This window comes from Candoia aspera, chromosome 10 (assembly GCF_035149785.1).
Source record: "Candoia aspera isolate rCanAsp1 chromosome 10, rCanAsp1.hap2, whole genome shotgun sequence".
Lineage (NCBI taxonomy): Eukaryota > Metazoa > Chordata > Lepidosauria > Squamata > Boidae > Candoia > Candoia aspera.
Genome location: NC_086162.1, coordinates 7,981,493 through 8,003,981, shown reverse-complemented (window position 1 = coordinate 8,003,981; position 22,489 = coordinate 7,981,493). Strand labels below are relative to the sequence as shown.

General features: G+C 44.4%; 1 protein-coding gene and 1 long non-coding RNA gene across 4 annotated transcripts in view; both read left to right on the top strand.

The window, feature by feature from the left end:
• The window catches only part of LOC134503360 (uncharacterized), a 209,110-nt gene that overhangs the window by 153,829 nt on the left and 32,792 nt on the right, over positions 1–22,489 (top strand). The window lies entirely within an intron of this gene.
• The window catches only part of MAP7D1 (MAP7 domain containing 1), a 72,884-nt gene that overhangs the window by 22,178 nt on the left and 28,217 nt on the right, over positions 1–22,489 (top strand). For all 3 annotated transcript variants that reach the window (XM_063312139.1, XM_063312138.1, XM_063312137.1), the window contains exons 2-5: positions 13,041–13,460; positions 15,783–15,851; positions 18,935–19,098; positions 19,999–20,113. In XM_063312139.1, coding sequence (XP_063168209.1) covers positions 13,041–13,460; positions 15,783–15,851; positions 18,935–19,098; positions 19,999–20,113 — 768 coding nt within the window. The remainder of the gene's footprint in view (positions 1–13,040; positions 13,461–15,782; positions 15,852–18,934; positions 19,099–19,998; positions 20,114–22,489) is intronic.

Here is a 22,489-nt window from a genome sequence, read left to right as displayed (position 1 = left end):
ATTTTCAGCAAAAAGTCCATAAAGGGTTTCCGGTCTTTCTGTTCTTCCCTCTTTAATCAAACAAGTCAATTTAGCCATTTCTGCAAGCTCCGGCATCTTCACAATCCATTCCTCCATTATGGGTATTTCTGTGTTCTTCCATCTTTGTGCATATAATAGCCTCATTGCAGTTACCGTTTATAAAACGATCATCCATGAGGAGATTGCATTATATCAAAGGTGAGAAATATTAGCTCTGTCAACTTGGAAGTCTTGGACCCAAATCCTCAATAAATTCATTTCAGCCTACATTTTATCAAGGCCCTGAGTGGACGTTGCCAGAACTGGAAAGCCACCGTACGTCAAATCTTGATTTATTTGTCTTCTTAAAGAAGAAGTGAACCTATCTCACAGGGTAAGGTGAACCAAGGAGGTTCCTCAAAGGACTTGCTTTAGCCAGAATTTAAGATCATGAAGTCTCAGCTGAGCCCCAAAGGAGATGCCACCGAATTCTAAGCGTATGAGAACAGGACAAGAGACACACAATAGATTCTGGAAATTTTGATTGGATGCTTTTGAATCTAGAGGTGTCCTTATAGATGTACAGCTGGACTCCATGGAGCATCAGATCCAGAACTTTGGCTTTAAATAACTTAATTGCTGCCAGTTGCCAGGTTTATTTGCATATTTGATCATCATAAGGGATGCTCCTGGGCTATTAAGTTCACGTGATTGTTCCAACAAGTGGAAGATTGAAAATGAACACCTAGAGTTCATTGGGGCTGGGCAGCTAATGAAGACAGACAGACAGACAGACAGTTGAAGGTTTTAATCTGCTCAGTAAGTCTCCTATTGATCTTCCAGCTAACTGGAGACTTAAAGAGCTTTCTTGAAGAAACTAAAACTAAAAATTCAAATAATTCATTTCGATGACTGAGCAACACCACCATTTTGTGAAAGCATCCATAACATGCTCTCCAAGTTCCAAATGGGTTCTGGGGCCCAAAGGCTTCCCTGCTGTTGCCTGTGTTATTCAAGGACCAGTTTTCTTTCGGAGGGCAGGGCAGCTTTATTCAATCTGTGCCTCTTCGAAGGCGCTGAACTACAGTTCCCAGAATCCCCTGAACACTGGGTCAGGACAGGCTGGGATTAAAGATTACACTATGGCTAGGACTGTATTGTTCTTTTTCTGCTGCTTTTCTCATTGTCATTTTCATATTTTAGTGGTGTTTTAAATGGACTTGAACACTTACCTTATGCAATCCTGAGAAAATAGCGCATCTACCTTGTTATTGTTTGTTTGTTTGTTTGATTGATTGATTGATTGATTACTGGAATGCTGCAATCATATAGTGGGAAACTGACTAATACATTTCTCCAGTAAGTAAACAAATCCAATATAAACTGTTATCGGCAGGTGCTTGGCACGTGACGTGGCACGTGCTTTGCATATTTACACAGCAGCTTGGCAAATGCCACAGAAGGAAGCTGTTTGGGCATCTGTGCTTCTGTGCAAACATATACATTGTCAGCAGTTGGAGAGTGGAAAGCAAAGAGCAGGTTCTGGTTGGATATTGATTTGAAAGTGCTTCCAAAATGCGATTGAAACAGAGACTGAAACATGTTCTTCCTCTGTGCCTTGTCCTTCTGGCCATGAGTTTTGGAAACCCAGGGCACCGTTTCCTACTATTTTGAGATGGAAAACAGATGAACGCTGTACTGTTCAGCCCTAAATAGGCATCTCACAGTTAAAAAGTGAAGAAGGGACACAGAACATCCATCAAATCCCAGTCCTCTCCAATGTGTGAGGTGGCCTCACCTACTTGAAGTCCTTCACAGCCCTCGTCAATTGTTGCATGTGGCCCTTGGACCTCAAATGTTTGCCCACCACTGAATTAAGGAGAAGACTAAGCTCCTTCTGGTTATGAAGAGAGGTCAAGAAGAAAGCTCACGATGCCAAGAGTGCCTCATGAATGTTGCCTTTTTATGCCATCCTCCCACCCTCAGGCAGGGCAAAGTTGGACCTCTCTCAACAGAGTCTTAGATCCTTTCCTGAACCAAACCCCACTGAGATATTGGTGAGAGGCAGAGAAGAGCGTGGACGGGTTTTTGCACAGTTCCTCACCTGCCCAACTTTCTATATTGGTGGGACTCCCACCTTGACTCCAGTTCTGGAAGCCATGCTTGATGGACCATTCAGAGCAACAGGATTGGGAGAGGAACAAGGGTGAACTAAGTCTAACAAAGAGAAACTGATGGAGCTGGATCTGTTTAGCCTTGAGAAGGGAAGACCAAGGAGGGGAATGATAACATTTTTCAGATGCTTGAACAATGTGACACACAGGTCAACTTTTGTTAATTATCTTTCCAGAGTGCAGGGCATGGAATCATGGCCATAGGTGATAGGAAAACAGATTCTGATTTCATGGAAGGAAACTCTGTTTAACAGAAAGAGCCGTTAAATGATCCAATGAGCTGAGATCGGGCAAAAAAAATCTGCGTTTTTTTTCCCTTTTGGCTCTCATTCAATTAAATGAAAGCATTTTTTTTTAGAAATTTCTTGCAAAGGAAAAGGGACTTTCAGTGAAATATTCATAGGCGGGATGTGATTGTCCCACTTCATTTAGTTACAAGGCAGTTGAGCTGTGTATACAAATCTCCTATGCGCAGGTGTCCATTAGAAGCCGAGATGACATCAGGTGCATTGTGATGTGCATAATATCACTGGCCCCTCCCCTGGACACTTATGATCCCATCTTTCATTGGAGAAAATTCTCTCCAGTTGTTGCCCTGGCTTCCAAAACTCCTCAAGAGACTTTTCCAGTGGCAGTGCTATTGTCAACTTGAGAATGGCTTGAAGAATTTCTCCTTCTCCTAAAGAAATTTGGAAAAACCTCCCTTCCAGCTTCTCTGCCTACAACCTTGGTGGAGAATTTCAAGAAAAAAATTCTGCTTGCATCTAGAGCCACTCTGGATAGCCATCCATCACAGTTGCTTCATTTTGGATTTCTACACTAAGGAGCAGGATGCACTCAATGAGCTTTCCCTGAACTGGAGGCTATTCGCATGCATGGAGTAATTCTTGGCCTTCTCCAGCCAAATTACAATTGTTGAAAATTAGGAAAGCTAATGTTCATATCATGGGAAAACTCCGAGACTAGGCAGCTGTAAGTGGTCCCTTCTGTCTCCCCACAGTGAGGCCACCTCAGATGACCTTGACAGATGAACCAAATGCCCACTGTGCATGGAGGGAAAAAAGTAGCTCTGATGTTCAACATTTAATAATGGCACATGAGCAAGTCCAGCTCACTCTCGGGTCACCTTCCTGGATCTGACTGTAAAAGAAGAAGTTGCATTCAGGAGAAAGACTCATATCTACTTCTCAAAAGCTTGGGGGAACGATTGGCTCCAGATCTCCTTGCCAACCGCCTTCCCTGGTCTAGTTGTCACTCTACTCTTCCCCTCCAATGCCCCTTCCCACCTCTTTCTCTCTTTGCTTTCTGTCTGCTGAGATTCTTTTGTCTCCTGCACTGGATGTAGCTCATCCATCATTATCCAGTAGGGTGATACTGTTGACTAAGCAGCTTGTACTCCCTAATTACACAATGCCAAGATTGTTCAAGGTTTAAAGTGATGGGGCTGGGATAAAGGGAACGGTCAGGTGATTGATGGACTGGTGTATATTGGTTGTGGGTCTGTTTTTTGAAGGCCAGTGTGGAGGAGCACACTTTGCATGCAGACACCCCTCGGTTGAGTTTCCAGTGGGTCTAGTTAACAGCATTCAGTGGAAGCTAATGAGGAAGATTCCTCAAGGTTGGAGATTCAGCTGTACTGCTGTCAGGCAGAGTAAACTGGTTTTCTCAAGTCTGGATGCCTTCCTCGAGTGGAATAAGTCTCCAAATTGTCCAGCTGTCATGGTGTAGTGGCATGTGGGAAAGATCTTGGGAGATGGGGAGAAGAGATGATGCCAAGGGAATGGTCTGATAAGAGACAGCATAGCCCACAGATTCATAATGGGAGGGGCAAGAGGCTCAGAAGGGACCCTCCCTAAGTTCTCAGGCTGTAAAGGAGATGGTGGGAGATTTGTACTTTCAGACTTGCAAGATTCTGTTAATGTAGCTTTACAATAAAGTAGAATTAGCTCATCTGGTTGTGCTTCCTGTCTGGTCTACCTGGGAAGGCTGAAACATGGCCATTGCTGAGAAATCTGGCAATTGAAGTCCACACATCTGGAGATCTCAGATTGTGGTTGTTTTATTGATTTAGAAGGCCTTCCAACTCCCATATGAATAAGGTTGGGACGGCTGTTTTGGGAGACCGGGAAGGACCAACTCTGAAAACTTTTGAAGCCCTCAAGTGGCTTCCAGTAATCTTCCAGGCATTGCTGGGCGGTGGCACTTCCCTTGACCAGTCTCTTTTTATCACAACGTGTTTCCAACTGAGATCAACCTCCAGCAACCTGGGCACCCTCCATCAGATGCGTGTAAACTTCAGGTCCCAGAATTTCCCAGATGCCACAGCTGTTGCTGAGAATTCTGGGAGTTGACGTTTCCAGGGCTGGAGCCTAGAATAGAACCAGAGGATTTGTTGAAGAGTGGGAAGTATTTGAGTGACTGGGGGCCATGATTAACATTTGTGGTGGGTGGGGGGCGAAAGTTGCAATGGGCAGTGCAGGTGAGGTTTTTCTTTTCATTTTAGGTCCAAAGTTTGTGGGATGGGCTTCTTTCTATAAGCTAGGTTAAACCTATGTGGGGGTTGTCTCTTCAAGAAGATGGGAAGGCTTTGAAGAAAAGCTCAGATAATCATAATGCCTGTAACATTAATATGTGACACTGTAATTAATGTTGATAGAATATCCACATCTATAGTCATTGCTCTCAGGCATCTGAATAACAGAATATTAAGAACCTAAGTATTGTATAAATATTATTGTACTGAAATAATATACAGTATTAAAACTGAGAAGATGGAGCCATAGATCAATGTTCCTCAAACTTGGCAACTTTACGATGTGTGGACTTCAACGCCAAGAATTCCCTGGGGCTGGCTAGGGAACTCTGGGAGTTGAAGTCCACACATCGTAAAGTTGCCAAGTTTGAGGAACACTGCAATAGATTATCTATGCAAATGGCTAGATTTAATAATATGTTAAAGGATTGAGCTAGTTCTGTATTAATACTTCCTGGATATATCTTTAGTTTCTTCAAATGTCACTCATTTAATTACTATGTTGAATATATATTTTGGCTTATATTAGCAATGTTATATTTTTGGTTGTACTTCATCTTATCTTCTAGTTGTTATACTTTGCCAATATAATATTTAAATTTAAATTAAACTCAGGCATGGAGGAGAGGGGAGGGGGCACTCTTTGGGGACATTGTTGAGATGTCAGCAGGAAGGGCGGTCCCTTGCAGGAAGAGGGTGTGGCTAGTGATAGAAATTAAGAACCAGGTTCCCAGTCGGAGTCTCATAGGTACGACTCCAGCTCCCATGTTCAGAGCAAAGGATGGGAGTTGCAGGCCCCATACATCCAGAGAGCTGCAAGTCAGAGGAGGCTGACCTGGGGGCAGGAACTGACCCAGGAACAAGGACAGGGTTAGGGCATGCAAAGAGGTCACTATTGTTGACCTTGAGGGAATCTCTGCCACCAAACTGCAAGGCAGGGGTTGAGGACGTGGGACCAGAGGAAGGGAGAGAAATGACTCAGAGCAGGAGGACCTGCAAGGTGAGGAGAAGGAGCGACTACTCAAGGAAATCCTCCTTGTGATGCTCTTCAGGAGGGCAGAAGAAGACAGCTACGCAAGAAGTTAGTCATCCATAGATCCCAGCAAGTGGCAAGTGAGGCTTTAACACAAAACCCAACAAGAAATACAGTAGACTTTCAGTGAACTGGCACCAGTGGGGATTGGTAAATGCCAGATAAACGTAGTTTCTGGTTGCTTGAGAGGTACTGTTAAACCCTAACACCCACTAGATGGCAGCAGAGAGATACAGGTTTTTTTGCCGGTTTCTTGAGGGTGTCCAGGTTTTTTTCTGGTTGCTTGAGAGTGCTGGCTTTTTTCCGGTTCGATTTTTGTGCCGGTTGCTTAAGAGTGCTGGTTGCTTGAGTTCTGGTTAACTGACAGTCTACTGTACTTACCAGGGCTGGGAACACCCAGTCTAAAACTGTTCAGATCTTTGTTGGAAGGGACATCTCCTTCAAGGCTTTTGCTAGTTGTCCATTTCCTCCTTCTTTATCGTTGGGGTTCACCCAACTGGACAAGAACTAGATTCTGCAGATCCTGGCATCTACCAAACTCAACTTGGGTGGGTTAATTCTTTAGGGCTTAATATATTGTGTGATCCAACAACCTAAGAGACGGCTTTATACATGGACTTCACCAGATGGACAACACCGAAATCAGATTGACTACATCCTTTGCAGCCAAAGGTGGCGGACATCTATACAGTCAGTAAAAACAAGACCTGGAGCTGACTGTAGTTCAGATCATGAACTTCTTCATGCACAATTTAGGATCAGACTAAAGAGATTAGGGAAGACCCACAGATCAGCTAGATATGAGCTCACTAATATTCCTAAGGAATATGCAGTGGAGGTGAAGAATAGATTTAAGGGACTGGACTTAGTAGATAGGGTCCCAGAAGAACTCTGGACAGAAGATCGCAACATTGTTCAGGAGGCGGCAACAAAATACATCCCAAAGAAAGAAAACCAAGAAGGCAAAATGGCTGTCTGCTGAGACACTAGAAGTAGCCCAAGAAAGAAGGAAAGCAAAAGGCAACAGTGATAGGGGGAGATATGCCCAATTAAATGCCAAATTCCAGAGGTTAGCCAGAAGAGATAAGGAATTATTTTTAAACAAGCAATGCGCGGAAGTGGAAGAAGACAATAGAATAGGAAGGACAAAAGACCTCTTCCAGAAAATTAGAAACATTGGAGGTAAATTCCAGGCAAAAATGGGTATGATCAAAAACAAAGATGGCAAGGACCTAACAGAAGAAGAAGAGATCAAGAAAAGGTGGCAAGAATATACAGAAAACCTGTATAGGAAGGATAACAATATCGGGGATAGCTTTGACGGTGTGGCCAGGGAGCTAGAGCCAGACATCCTGAAGAGTGAGGTTGAGTGGGCCTTAAGAAGCATTGCTAATAACAAGGCAGCAGGAGATGACGGCATCCCAGCTGAACTGTTCAAAATCTTGCAAGATGATGCTGTCAAGGTAATGCATGCTATATGCCAGCAAATTTGGAAAACACAAGAATGGCCATTAGATTGGAAAAAATCAACTTATATCCCCATACCAAAAAAGGGAAACACTAAAGAATGTTCAAACTATCGAACAGTGGCACTCATTTCACATGCCAGTAAGGTAACGCTCAAGATCCTGCAAGGTAGACTTCAGCAATTCATGGAGCGAGAATTGCCAGATGTACAAGCTGGGTTTAGAAAAGGCAGAGGAACTAGAGACCAAATTGCCAATATCCGCTGGATAATGGAAAAAGCCAGGGAGTTTCAGAAAAACATCTATTTCTGTTTTATTGACTATTCTAAAGCCTTTGACTGTGTGAACCATAACAAATTGTGGCAAGTTCTTAGCGCTATGGGGATACCAAGTCATCTTGTTTGCCTCCTGAGGAATCTGTATAACGACCAAGTAGCAACAGTAAGAACAGACCACGGAACAACGGACTGGTTTAAGATTGGGAAAGGAGTACGGCAGGGCTGTATACTCTCACCCTACCTATTCAACTTGTACACAGAACACATCATGCGACATGCTGGGCTTGAGGAATCCAAGGCTGGGGTTAAAATCGCTGGAAGAAACATTAACAATCTCAGATATGCAGATGATACCACTTTGATGGCTGAAAGCGAAGAGGAACTGAGGAGCCTTATGATGAAGGTGAAAGAAGAAAGTGCAAAAGCTGGTTTGCAGCTAAACCTCAAAAAAACCAAGATTATGGCAACCAGCTTGATTGATAACTGGCAAAGAGAGGGAGAAAATGTAGAAGCAGTGAAAGACTTTGTATTTCTAGGTGCGAAGATTACTGCAGATGCTGACTGCAGTCAGGAAATCAGAAGACGCTTAATCCTTGGGAGAAGAGCAATGACAAATCTCGATAAAATAGTTAAGAGCAGAGACATCACACTGACAACAAAGGCCCGCATAGTTAAAGCAATGGTGTTCCCCGTAGTAACATATGGCTGTGAGAGCTGGACCATAAGGAAGGCCGAGAGAAGGAAGATCGATGCTTTGGAACTGTGGTGTTGGAGGAGAATTCTGAGAGTGCCTTGGACTGCAAGAAGATCAAACCAGTCCATCCTCCAGGAAATAAAGCCAGACTGCTCACTTGAGAGAACGATATTAAAGGCAAAACTGAAATACTTTGGCCACATAATGAGAAGACAGGACACCCTGGAGAAGATGCTGATGCTAGGGAGAGTGGAGGGCAAAAGGAAGAGGGGCCAACCAAGGGCAAGATGGATGGATGATATTCTAGAGGTGTCAGACCCGTCCCTGGGGGAGCTGGGGGTGTTGACGACCGACAGGAAGCTCTGGCGTGGGCTGGTCCATGAAGTCACGAAGAGTCGGAAGCGACTAAACGAATAAACAACAACATGTTGTGTGAGTCCTTTCCATTGGGTTAGTTTGCACAAACCCAGGAAGTGGGTTAATTTAAAGTTGAATTTCATTTATTCCATTTAACATGGCTTCCCAGTCCAGCAGATTCTGGGGGGCTTACAAAATCCATAAAAAGAATAAAACAGTTAAAATCCACGTAGCCTGGACTAAAACAACGAACAGTTCTAACAATATGACGGACCATAGTTCACACCTGCATTAACCCCAGGCCGGTGGATAGAGCCAGGTCTTAAGGGCTTTCCGGAACCCCAGGAGAGGGACACCGTCCGAATCTCTGGGGGATGCTGATCCAGAGGGTGAGGACCATGACAGAGAAGGGCTGCTTCCTCGCTCCTGCAAGATGGCAACATTTAATTGAAGGGAGCTCTTTTAAATGGCCCAGGCTCACCCACAACCCCTGGAACACCATCCAAGTCTGAGGGTGCTTAGCTTTTGGAGGGGGACTCAGCCAGGGTCAATAAGGGGGTGCCAATTGCTGGTTCCTAATAGCAAAGAGGATTTTCTTCTCCAGGGCCATATACAAAAGCTGGTGGAATGCCATCCATTTTATCAAAATTATCTCCTTACAGATTTATGTGAATTGATTCTTGCATTAAAGGACTGGGGACACTACATCCCAAAAGGCTTTTCATCCTAGCTAAAATGGCAATTGCAAGACACAAATTGTCCCGTATTATACCTCAGTGTCTTCTTTCCAGCAGCTGTTATATTGGATTTAAATTAAATCAGTTTAATAGTAGTTTACCAAGTACATTTCCCAGTGTGTTTAAATCAGTTTTTGCCTTTCAGGCCCCCAAAGCAGACCATCTTCTTTCCCCTCTCTGATAGGAGGTTTTATGAGAAGGTTTGATTGAACCGGTTTCCAAAGTGCTCAGCTGAGTGAACGGCATCCGTGTTGTTGATGTAAGATAGAGGCATATTTCCATAAGTATCATTTGAAGCTGTGTGAATTCGGGTTGGAGAGTAAGAGCTAGAAACCTTGGGGTGATTTCAAGTGAATCAGCAAAGATTTCTAATGCATTATAGGCATGGCATACAGCCGTGTTTCCCAACCTTGTCAACTTTAAGACGTGTGCACTTCAACTCCCAGAATTCCCCAGCCAGCAACTTTGCTGCACAAAGGGAAATTCAGGAGCAAAGCAAGAAAAACTTGACCAAAACACCTCTTCTAATAAAAATATCTAAAATCAAACTGTAATACGTGTCAATGTATTTAAAGAAGACAATCTAATTTCCACCTTTTTCACGTGGAAGACTGTGCGTGAGGTGGTACCATCGGTACAGGAAAAGTGAAGAGACCTAAATAAAGGGCAGGAGCGAGTTTTTGAAAAACAAATCAAGCTAAAGGACAGCTTTCTGAAATAAAGGACTGTCCTTGATAGTAAAGGATGGATGGTCACTATAGCGCAGGGTTTGTCAGCCAGGGTTCCGTGGGACCCGAGGGTTCCGTGAGAGGCCACTCGGGGTTCCCTGGGAAATCACAATGTATTTAAAACATTATTTCAAATTTGGGCAACTTCACATGAAAGAGGTCAGTTTCATTCTTGATTTTTAGTTTAGGAACACTGTTCATGCATACAGTATATACAGGCCTACACACGAAAGGAATATAACAATTTTGTAACTTCTGGCCTTTATCTGAGCCTAAAGTGCAGGGGTTCCCCGAGGCCTGGAAAATATTTCAAGGGTTCCTCCAGAGTCAAAGGTTGAGAAAGGCTGCTGTAGTGGTTAGCCCACCGGGCCTGGTTTTCTGCAGCCAGCCAGCCCTGGCTGTTTTTCCCACGGTTTCTCCTCTGCTGTCTGGGCCTGCTCCCCTCTTTCCCCGCACCTGCCTTACCCCGGCTGCTCTGTCTCTTGTCTGCCTGCCTTCCTGCAGAAGCTGGCAAAGCCGTTCCCCTCCCTTGGCAAAGACAACATTTGCAGCCTTGTTCTTGGGGCTTTTCCACGTCTTGGGCTGGACATTCTTGTTGCATTAGTTAATCGTTGTCTGCCAAGGCCCTGCTGCCGAGCGGGGAGTGGTGTCTTTGCATCCGTGTGTGTGTGTGTGTGTGTTTGCACAGGCATGTCTGTGGGAATCAGGGTTGGTGTGGAATTACGTATGTGGTACATAAGCAGAACCAGTGGTTCCCTCCCGCTTTTGTGCGCTCTCTGCTCAATCTGTGTGTTTTGAGGCATCGATAAGAGAAAACACTGTGACCTGATTTGTTTCTACGTGGAAACTGCTTTTGGACTATTTGCCTGTATCTGAAAAAAAGGAAGTTTTGATTTGGGGCTTTGAAGATTCTGTTGTTGTTGTTTATAGAAAGAATGTTTACCAGGTTTGGCTTAGAATAAGAGATTAATGCGGTCTTTCTCAACCTTTTTTTAAAAATATTTTTTATTATTAATTGTTCAAGATATAATTAAGGCACATAATACAGAATATAAGACCAATAGAACACAAGTCAAAAAAGGAAAGAGGAAAAGCTAAAATGGTACAGGAATAAGCAAAAAAGCATATCAGACCAGTGGCTTCTGACCTTTTCCAGCACAGGTATAAGAGGACATAAAAGTTAATCTCTTACTTTTGACCCCGGAGGAGCCCTTGAAATATTTTTCAGGCCTGGGGGAGCCCCTGCACATTCAGGCTCAAATAGAGGTCAGAAGTTCCAAAATTATTATGTTCATTTCATGGGTAGGCCTGTGTATATGCATGAACAGCATTCTTAAACTGAAAGAATGAAACTGACCTCTTTAATGTGAAGTTGCCCGATTTTGAAATAATTTTTTTAATAAATTGTGATCTCCCAGGGAACCCCGAGTGACCTCTCACAGAACCCTGGTTGAGACACCCTGGATTAATGTGTTAAATATTTGTGTTTATATCTGTGTTGGAGATGGTCAGAAGTCACTTTCTTTGCATTTCTTTCTAATTATTTCTGTACTTTTGAGTTTGTCTTTTTTCTTTTAGTTCTTTCTTCAGTCTATTCTATACTTCGTATTTTATTTGTCGTTTGAAATTCTAATAAAGTTTTCTTTTAAAAAGTTTGTGTTTTGGGGGTGACTTGGAAGGAAAAATTGGGGGGGTTCGGTGAGGTTTTGTGGTCGCTAACAGCACAGGAACCCCTTGGGGAAGGGGACGAAATGAAACTGGCCTGAAAAAGGCCTGGGGCGGGAAATGCCATGAAAGTCACAGCTTTCTTTGGTCAGCTGAAGTTTGACAAAAGGGTTGAAAGTTTGGGTGGTTTCATGCCTAAAGATGGCGCCTGGGTCCAAACCATGGGGACGTGATCTTGGGCACCTTCGTTTGGTTATGCCAAGTTTCTGGGCCTGAAGGCAAATGGAGGTTTGCACTATGTTTGACTGGTGGTCTCGGATACCCACAGTAAAGAGGATTTCGGGGATTTCCTGTGTTCATGCTGTTTTCTTTGCAGGATTGCACAAATGGTTTGGCCCTGCCTCTCTTTTCACTTTACAGTCCAGTGTTTTTCAACCTTGGCAACTTTAAGATGGGTGGACTTCAACTCCCAGAAATCCACCCATTTGGGAATTCTGGGAGTTGAAGTCCACCCATCTTAAAGTTGCCAAGGTTGAAAAACACTGTTCTAGCCTATCCCTGGTGGTGGACCTTCATTTTTGGGGCCCTGGAGCTTGAACTGTTATGGGGGCCCCTTTGCAGCCAGCAACAAGGCCTGAGTAAGCACTGTAATCTTCTTCAGTGGGGTTGTTTCACGACAAGCCTAAGATAAATAATGTTAATAAATGTTTTAATGTTTGTCATAAGTGTTAATCATGTTTTAAATTATTTATAATTATTTCATGTGTTTTGAATGAAACATCCTTAATTTGAACGTTTTTTCATTTATGGCCAGCCTACACAATACTTTAATAAGCTTTGAATTTTTATTTTAACTATTATTTTGTGTTGAATTACACTATTTTATTAATATTATTAAAAAAAAAACCTTTCTCATACTGTAGAGTGAACACTTTTAAGCAGTATGGACTAAAGTTGCTTCTGGGGCCCCTCTGAGTTTAGCGACCATGAAGCTTAAGCTTCATTAGTTTCATAGGAGATCCACCCCTGCCTAATCCACAGCATGGGGCTTTCCTAGTGGTCTCCTATCCGAGGCCAAACCAGCCCTGACATCCTTTGCTTGCTGTTCCCTTCTAAAACAGCCATGTGTAACCATTAATACCTCCATCTTGGATTTTATATTTCACGTTTACATTTAACTTTTTATTTAAGAAATACGGTTTTTATTGCATTTTCATCTGTATTTATTTTTAGTTTTATTGTAAACCGCCCAGAGTCTCTCTTGGAGTGAGATGGGTGGTGACAAAATTCAAAATATAAACAAACAGACAAACAAATAAAATTGATCACATCAGCAGCTGAACAAGATTTGAGCGAGTCGATCTCTATCTTGCAGCCTCCCGCAGGACCCTCCCAGAAGTGATGCCGCCACCTCGGAAGGAACAGACAGCACCCTTGGTGGGGAAGGCAGAGACACAGCCTGGCCACCAGACCCCCCCAGCCCTCCAACCAGCAGCCACACCTGTGCCAACTGCAGCTGTGATACTGCCAGGCCCAAATGACTTCCCAGGCATCAAGACCCCTAGCATACCTGTCTCGGACCCGGGGTCTGCTCTCCAGACTCACCAGCCCAGCCCCCTGCCCGCCTCCCCACTTCCGGAAGCAGAACACTTGCCCCCTAAGAGCGATCGCCCCCCGCCCATCGGAGCCCCAAGTCCACCTCAAACAGAGGAAGTGCGTGGCAGCGCCCGTCTGCCCCCCAAGAGCGAGCAACCTCAGCATGCCCAGGGTTCAGCCAGCCCCCGAGCAAAACAAGGTAGGTTTGTGTTGCAGGTAGGAACCAACTTGCAAAGGGGATCCGGTGGGGCTCTGGGGTCCTGTTGCCCTCTTTCCTGATGAAGAATTCTAGAAAGCTTGCCTGGGGTTTTTTGTGGGGCGGAGTAGCCTTGTGTTTGCCTAATAAGCATCAAGATTTCGGGACAGTCAAGACCTTTGTGTAGAAGTGATGTGATGCTTTTGGGTCTTTGGGTATAGAAAAACATAGACCTTTCCAAAGTGGGTAATATTGATCGTAATTCTATATTCTCCCATGAAACAAGACTGGGTTCGACCAAGGCTGCCAGCTTGGTCCTCTGAGCCTGTCAGCCTTACCAGGTGGACCAGACAGGAAACACGACCAGATGAGCTAATTCTACTTTATTGTGAGGCTACATTAACAGAATCTTGCAAGTCTGAAAGTGCAATTCTCCCGTGGTCTCCTTTACAGCCCAAGAAGTTAGGGAGGGTCCCTTCTGAGCCTCTTTCCCCACCCATTATGCAGCTGTGGGCTATGCCCTCTCTTATCTGACCATTCCTTAGGCAGCATCTCTTTCCCCCATCTCCCAAGGTCTTTCCCACATCCCATTACAGAACCCCACCAGGAAGAGAAAAAAGGATGGAGGACCACCGTGAGCTCACAATGGACATTTATGCCAATCTATTCCAGGGCCAAAATGCTGCCTTCTGGGGAGGGGTGTTAAATAATAGAAGGGGGTCTTGTCCCTTCTGCAAGTTTACTCTTTGAACTGGTTAAAAGATCATAAACTCTCTTTCAGTGTCTCCTGCTTAGGAGAAATCTCCCCCCCTCAACAGTCATGGCCAGCATGTTAATACAGGCTATTAGCCCCTTAGCAGCATATTATGTTTTTAAAAAATCTCAGGTGGTTAAGTCTTTGGGGCTAATTTGTCAGGCCTTCCTCACAGCTTGCTGCTGAACTGACAGCGGGTTTACCCACACAATGCTTATGCTAAAATGAAGTTGGGTTGTTTGTATTCAGCATGTTGTGGGAATCCAAGTCCATGTGGGTCTTAGCCTGTTGTATGAACCAGGTAATCACATTAAGACATCCTATAGTTTATTGTCTGAGGAGTAAACACACCCATTTATTTATTATTCATTGAGAGTTGGGCAGCACAAGTTTAAATAATAATAATAAAAATAGTAGGCAGCATAGATGTTATAATTATAATAGGCAGCATACAAGTTTAAATAATAATAATAGGCAGCATACAAGTTTTAATAATAATAATTATAACAGCATCAGCAACAATAATTTATATCCTGCCTTTTGTTCAGGAGTTTAGGGTGATGTACAGACTGCCCCCTCCTCCTTTTTTCCCCAAACAACAACCCTGTGAAGTGGGTTGGGCTGAGAGGAAGAGACTGTGCTTCTTCTGGGGTTGAGCCTGGATTTCCCTAAAGACAGCCCAACACCTTAAGTGCTTTGCTAATGGGCTTTGGGATTTATTCTGCCATGTGAACCCAGCTATAGTGTTATAGGATGCCTAGCACTCCCTGCCCCAAATTGCTGCTTGATTTGTGGTGTTGGCATCACCCAGATTCACCATGGGCACCTTTAGAGTTTTCATATCATGGATGTATCTTTAGTTCCAACTTGAGGAGGGTTCAGCTTCTTAAGTTTCTTCCCCCATCTCTTTCTGATTCCCCCCGCCCCACGTATTTCTTGCTTTTACCTCCCCCGTCTATGTTTATTTCCCTCTGCATAAATCAGTTGCTTGGATTTTGTTATGTTTCTACTTGAGTTCCTATCAAATCATAGCAGGTAGCAGCATCTAGCCAACTTTGGTTGAGCTTGAAAAGTAAAGCCAAGCTGGACTAGGTTAGTACATGGATGGGAGACCCCCCAGGATATCCCAGGCTGCAGGACAGAAGAAGTTGGAGAAATGTGGCTGAGAAAACAGCATGGGTGTGCCACAAAGTCACCAGTGTGATCTGTACTTTGCTACTTTGCTTTAGATCAGCGTTTCTCAACCTCAGCAACTTTAAGAAGTGTGGACTTCAACTCCAAGAATTCCCCAGCCAGCAAGCTGGCTAGGGGATTCTGGGAATTGAAGTCAACACTTCCCAAAGTTGCTGAGGTTGAGAAACACGACTTTAGATCAATCAGAAACACAAAACATCAGTGACTAGCCACATGACCTAGTCCAGGCAAGGATGAGACTTTGCCATGGGTTCATCCATTCCCACCCCCTACCCCAGAATGGATGGTGTAGGGTCCTTCAGCACCAATGCAGAGTGGACTTGAGCTGAGGATTTCCTGTCTATTGTTCTGATGCCTTTGCATTCTCCTTCTTCCAGATTCTCAGAAGGCCCAAGCCAGACACAGGTTGGCCCGGGAGCGTCGTGAAGAGCGAGCCAAACATCTGGGTAAGAAGCAGGCCATCTGGCATCTGCACCACAGGCTTTTGGGGTCATCTCATTGAGCCATGTCAGACACTTGAGTCCAGATTTATGGTCTGGTTATTTCACCCTCTCCTTCAGCCTGGTGTTTTCCAGATGGTACAACTAGGTTCCTATCATGCCCAGCCCTCACACAAAGGATGGGGATGATGGGAGCTGTCACCCAATGCATTTGGAAGACTCCAGATTCAGGAAATGCTGCCCTTTTTCTCTTCAAGACTAAGCCCAACGGGGCAAAAACTCAAGGCTAACATGCTTTTCTTTCTGTTGTACTCTTGGCCGGGACACTTAGTGTAGGTGATTGTTTGTAAACACAATGCCCTTTCATTATTCCCCCCTAACAGGAGAATGGAAGTAGGAAAGCATTTCCAAATGACCAAATTTGGACAGAATATATTAAGTCAGAGAAGGGATTTTTGGACCCCTTTTTCTTGTGAGTCCAAAAATTTGAACTTAATCACTTATTTTCTTCCGTTCTTCTTCCTAGAAAAAAAAGATGAATTCCAATGTTGTTGACAAACAAAACATAACATCAACCCATTGCTGCAAATCAAGTATAGCTGTTTCCTACCAGAGTTGTATAAGAATTATTTTAGCTAATTCCTACCTCCCCCAACAATTCATAATTCAAGGTATTGTGATAGATTCCAAATCTATCATAGAGCCAACCCCCCCCCCCATATATATCTTTAACATATAAGGTCAAGTAAAAGATAATACCAATTTCATCAGCCTTCTTCAACGTGTTATAAAGAAGAGTTACTGGCTTAGAAGCCGTAGATAGTTCTTCTAAAACCTTGAACCGCTGGGGAACTTCAGAAGCAGCTGGTCCAGAGAAACCAGATGATAAATGCTTAAGTTGGATATACTCTGGGGTAAATCAGATTCATTTTTAATGCTGCAAAAATTAAAAAATTGACTTCCTCAGAACTGGCTAATATGAGAGGCCTGGTTTACGCTCTGTGTGTGTGTGTGTGTGTGTGTTTTGCAGCACTAAGTGCAGGTCTTGAAATGGATCCCTGCATAAATAACAGCCCCCCAAAGCACCCAAGATGGCAGAGGGGCCAGATAATACCTCTCAAGTTAAACAGTTACTGAAGCTAGGAAGAATGCTTGGCAATAAACCTGAAAGGGTGGAAAAATAAACCCATCTTTGACAACAGGTAATTGCCCTTTACCAAGCAACAAGCTTGCAGGATTTCCTTGCTGAAGAAATTTGTTCAAAACCTTGTAAATTCCTTTTAACCAATAAGATGGAATAATCCAATCTGTACAATATCCAGGCAGGATTCCAAGTTCATGTATTAATAAATAAATGTGGGAGGACTGATTTCTGATCTAGCTATAGAACATAAAGTATGATCAGTATATAATAAAAATCTCATACTCTTCCCCTTCCCACTCTGTGGGATATATTCTGAATTTCTAATTATTCAGGCAAGGGGCTCTGGAGCTAAATTAAACAGAGAGGAAAAAAAGGACACACTTCGTATGCACCTCGACATAAACTGGTCCAAGAAGGAAATACGCCATTAATAATCACCCATGATTTAGGAGTTGAATAAATCAGATCAATCCAAAATATAAAATTCTGAGGAAAGCCCAAATAAATTCAACCCCACGCCCCCCCGGGAACCATATCAAAAACTTTGGAAACTTTCAGGGTCCGCAGAAATCATACCTGCTGAGTCTTGTCTGTTTTGAGTTAAAGCAAGAACATCTTGACCAAAGCTGATAGCCTTGTATACACCAAGCCTGACTTGGATCTATTATTGTTGGAAGACACCCTTAGAACCACTGGCTACGGCTCATGGGCCATGTTAATGCTTGGCTCGCTCAGCCAAGCGTTATTATCTAAACTATAATTAGACGGGTTCTCACAACATTCTGCACCAAAGCTGGTTTTTCATCCTGTTTGAACTCATCCTTTGAGAAAATTATGAGTGGGAGAAAAACACAAGGCTGCCCTCCCTCCTCCCTCCTCTTTCCTCCCTCCCTCCCTCTTTCTTTCCTCCCTCCCTCCCCCTCCCTCTTTCCTCTCTCCTTCCTCCCTCCCTCTTTCCTCCCTCCATCTGGTATTGCAGGGCTAAAGTGAAGGGAGGGCTGTTGTCTTTATTCTTGAATCTGGGGTTCCTGTAAACCAGTGTTCCTCTAAGTGTGGTCCTAGGACCCCTGGGGGTCCCCCAAGACCCTCTCAGAGGTCCAAATCAAGAAAATTTCTTAAAATAAGAAAATATTGAAATCCCATCAAACTATCATGAGAAGCAGCAGCACATGCATCAATTTTAAATTTTAATACGGTAAATATCAGTCAATTTAACCCTTACAAACAAAAGCTCTTTTGGGGTCCTCCATAATTTTTAAAAGTGGGAAGGGGTCCCGAGAGAAAAAAGTTTAAGAAACACTGCTGTAAACTACTGGTAGTCCTTGACTTACGATCACAACTGGGACCAGAATTTCCATCGTAAGTCGTTGCGGTCGTAAGTTGAGTCACCACATGACCAGACCTGATTTTACAACCATTTTTACAGCTGCTGTTAAGCGAATCATGGGTCATTAAGCAAATCACTGCAGGTGTTAAATGAACCCAGCTTCCCCAATGCACTTTTTTGCCAAAAAATGGCAAAAAAGTCTCAAGATGCGATCATATGACCGCAGGACACTGCAACCGGTCATAAATGCAGCCCAGTTGCCAAGTACTCAAAATGCTATCATGTGACCACGGGAAGTGGTGCAACATTTTGCGACGCTTGGAGGTGCTTTACTGGCCAGTCCGAGGCCATCGTAACTTGGACCGTTGTTAAATGAATGGTTGTAAGTTGCGGACTATCTGTAATGCTGCTTGAGATGCCTCTTAGAGTGCTTGCAGGGGTGGTCTTCATCCAGATGGTCCTCAAAAGATTCTTGGAAAAGAGGAAAGCCCCCACATTTCACGCTGACCTCTCGTGCCCCAGGAGTGGGCCTGTGAGCATCTAGGCCAGGGGGCAGCCTGTGTCTTGCGTCTCTAGACCCCGCTCTGCCTTTCTCTCTCCCTGAACACCCTTGAGCAGCCGCCAAACGGGCGGTGTGGTTGGAGAAAGAAGAGAAGGCCCGCGTGTTGCGGGAGAAGCAGCTGGAAGAGAGACGGAGGCGGCTGGAAGAGCAGCGGGTGCGGGCGGAGAAGCGACGAGCTGCCCTGGAAGAGCGCCAGCGTCAAAAGCTGGAGAGGAACAAGGTCGGTTTGGGATGCTTATGGGGGAGTCAAAGAGGAGCCGAGCTGCCATCTGCAAGGCACGCTGTGGGTCACCAGCATTTGCTTGTGCAGAGGCTACTTTGCCCTGAAAGGAAACAGATGCAAAGGCATCTCTTTGTATCCACGATGTCTTTCCCTCTTCCATTTAGAAATTTTTAATGTAGTAAAATATACAAAACAAACAGGAACAAAGAAAGTACAGGTAGTTCTTGCTTAACAGCCACAATTGGAACTGGAATTTTGGTTGCTAAGCAAAGTGGTCATTAAGCGAATCCAACCCGATTTTATGACCCTTTTTGCGGCAGTCATTAAGCGAATCACTGTGAAGGGAGGTTGAAAATGGCAGTCACATGACCACAGGATGCTGTGACGGTCACAAATGTGAACCGGTTGCCAAGCGCCCAAATTGTGATCATGTGACCACGGGGTTGCTGCAGCCATTGTAAGTGTGAGCACTGGTTGTAAGTCATTTTTTTCAGCCCTGTCGTCAGTTCAAACCCTCACTAAATGAATGGTTGTTAAGCGAGGACTACCTGTAAGAGATTAAAAAAAAGAAATTGGGAAAAAAAGTCACCATGCAATTGTGCCTTCTGCCCTTCTTTCTATCAAGTAATTGTAATCTTGAGCTTTCCCCCAACCTCTTTCCCTCATTTTTATTTCTCAGATCCCATAGTCTTCTGTTCATGTTTTCTTCTTTCAGCAGAAAATCTGTATAAGGGCTCCAGACCTTTTAAAAAAGTCTTTATCATCTTTTCTCTGACCAAACAGGTCGGCTTCACTGTTTCTGCAAGTGCATCCGCTGTCTTTCCTGACACCGCCCCATGATGGGGCAGCAGGTGAAAAAAGAGAACTAACCCTCCCCTTTTTCCCCTCTGCAATCAGGAGCTCTACGAAGCTGCCATCCAGCGCTCCGCAAAGAAAACGTGGGCTGAAATCCGGCAGCAGCGATGGTCGTGGGCTGGGGCGTTGCACCAGGGCTCCCCGGTTCACAAGGAGGGTGAGTGGAGGCCCTGCTCAGCCCTTGGGGACGCAGCCAATATGTTCCTGGGGGGGCAGCTGAGAGCAGAAAGCGCAATGGGCTGGGGGGGGGGTGATGCTTTTGCACGGCTGGGCAGTTTTGCACGCGCATGTACCTGGATGAGGAGGGGCCTCTGTATCCTAATTTATAGTTGGAAATTATAAGGCAGTTTCCTTCCTTCCTTCCTTCCTTCCTTCCTTCCTTCCTTCCTTCCTTCCTTCCTTCCTTCCTTCCTTCCTTCCTTCCTTCCTTCCTTCCTTCCTTCCTCCTCTGTATGCAGGACAACAGGGCTTTTCTTTGTAGCTTCATTGGGCACACTGTCCGTTCTCAGTGGACCCTCAACCACCTTGTAGCTTCAGGTTCCCGCACTGCTTCTTCCCTTCCTTGCCTGGGGCTACTCAGAGCCTCACGCATCTCTTTCCGCATCGGTTGCCAGTTTCCCCAGTGCAGGCACGTTGGGACCCAAGCAGAAAGGAGTGGAGCCTGGCCGGCTGAGCCACAGAGAGGGCTTGACCACGCCTGCACCGCTGAGCGGAACGTGTTACTCACCCTGGGATCTCCCCACCCCCAAGAGACTTTGGGCAGGAATGCCCTGGAGGGTGGGAAAGTGGGGAATGAGCGTGGGAGGTGCCCACTTCAGATTGTTGGCATGTATGAACGCTGCAGGGATGATGATACCAAGTGGGCAGGGCTGTGTGTGTATGAATGGGGCCAGGATTTCCTGTTTAGGTTGGGGCAGGAAATCCTGGTGGGTGATCCTGGGGGCTGCCTTAAGGCTGTGTTTCTCAGTCTCAGCAACTTTAAGATGTGTGGACTTCAACTCCCAGAATTCCCCAAGACAGCATAGCGTTGACTTAGAAAATGGTGGAGTGTTTTCTAAGGTCACAAGCTTAGAGGTAGAACTTCAAACAGACAAGTAACAGAACAACAGGCATAACTGATTCAATAGCAACTTCCTGGTCGCCTGTAGCGATTAATAACTCTCCGTAGGCAACCAGGCTATTGTTATTATTTACAATCCTGTGGTGCTCTTGCTTTAATCCTAAATGTCTGAACTGACTGGAATTGCTGCTGATAATAATAACAATCAAAATAAACATTTCAGATGTTCAAAGCACTTCAAATAGACTTTCAAAATCCCAATGAGGAAGGTCTGTTGGCCAAAGTATGGACAGTTGGAAGCCATATATCTTGTTGTGAAGTGAATGGTGAACTCAATGGGTTTTTGATCTCATCCAGTACAGGTCGTCCTCGTTTAGCGACCACAATTGGGATGGGCAACTCAGTCATTAAGTGAAGTGGTTGCTAAGTGAAACCTCAACTGTGTTTACAATCTTCCTTCAGCTTTCCTTTGCTTTACAGACCTGTAAAGGTCATAAATGTGAAGATTGATCTCAAAGTTACTTTTTCATCACCATTGTAACTGTGAACGGTTACTAAATGAGACAGTCACTAAACGAGGACTGCCTGTAGTGCTCTTCTAATGTTGAACATTTTCGCTTGGCTGAATTCTCAGGGAATTAACTATTTTTAAGTTCAGGTCATTGGATGAAATTGCTCTCCTTAACTCTTTATAGTTTGGCATCACTGAATTTGTTAAAAACTATCAGCTGGGTTGGATCTGATTTATTGCAAAGTAGAAATAGGATGTGTGACTTTCAAAATAATTATCTGCAATTAGTCTGTTTGCGCAGAGACAAAGCCTGCGACTCTATATTCTTACAAATCTTTCATCAGCATTGGCAGCTCTTCCTCTAAATGGTCAGTAAATAGGAGTGCAGGCATACGGGACCTGTATAAAAGGACTGAATTTAAGCTAATTCTGTCTTTTGCTTGTGAATTTGGTAGCTACCTGGATAAGTCTCTCCTCACGCAAATCTGCTGTTCTTTTTACAGTTCATGGTGGATATTAAAAACTTGGCTAGATTCTGTCTCATTTGTGGACTGCCACTTCTTAGCGCACCCAGGTTCATGAAGTACATCTGGGTCAGCCGTCCCCAGCTGGATGTTTCCAGATGTGCTGATATTACAACGCACGCAATTCATGGCCAGCATCAGCCCTTGGTCTTACCAGACCTGGGTAAACGTGTTGTATGGACATATCCCAAAGTAGTTTCAAAGTCTCTCTGGGAGCTTTAGGGGAAAGTGGAGATTTGAACCTGCCTTTGCACAAACCTGAGTTTGTGCAGTTTGACTAACTTCTACAATACACTGTTATGATAACAATTATGCAGAGGCAAAGAGACATAAAATAAGCCTCCAGCAACCTCACTGTTGGCTCAGCTGATGCCAACATCTGCTCAACCTTGTTTTGCCTCTGAAGCTGAGCAGGGTCAGTATTTGGATGGGAGACCA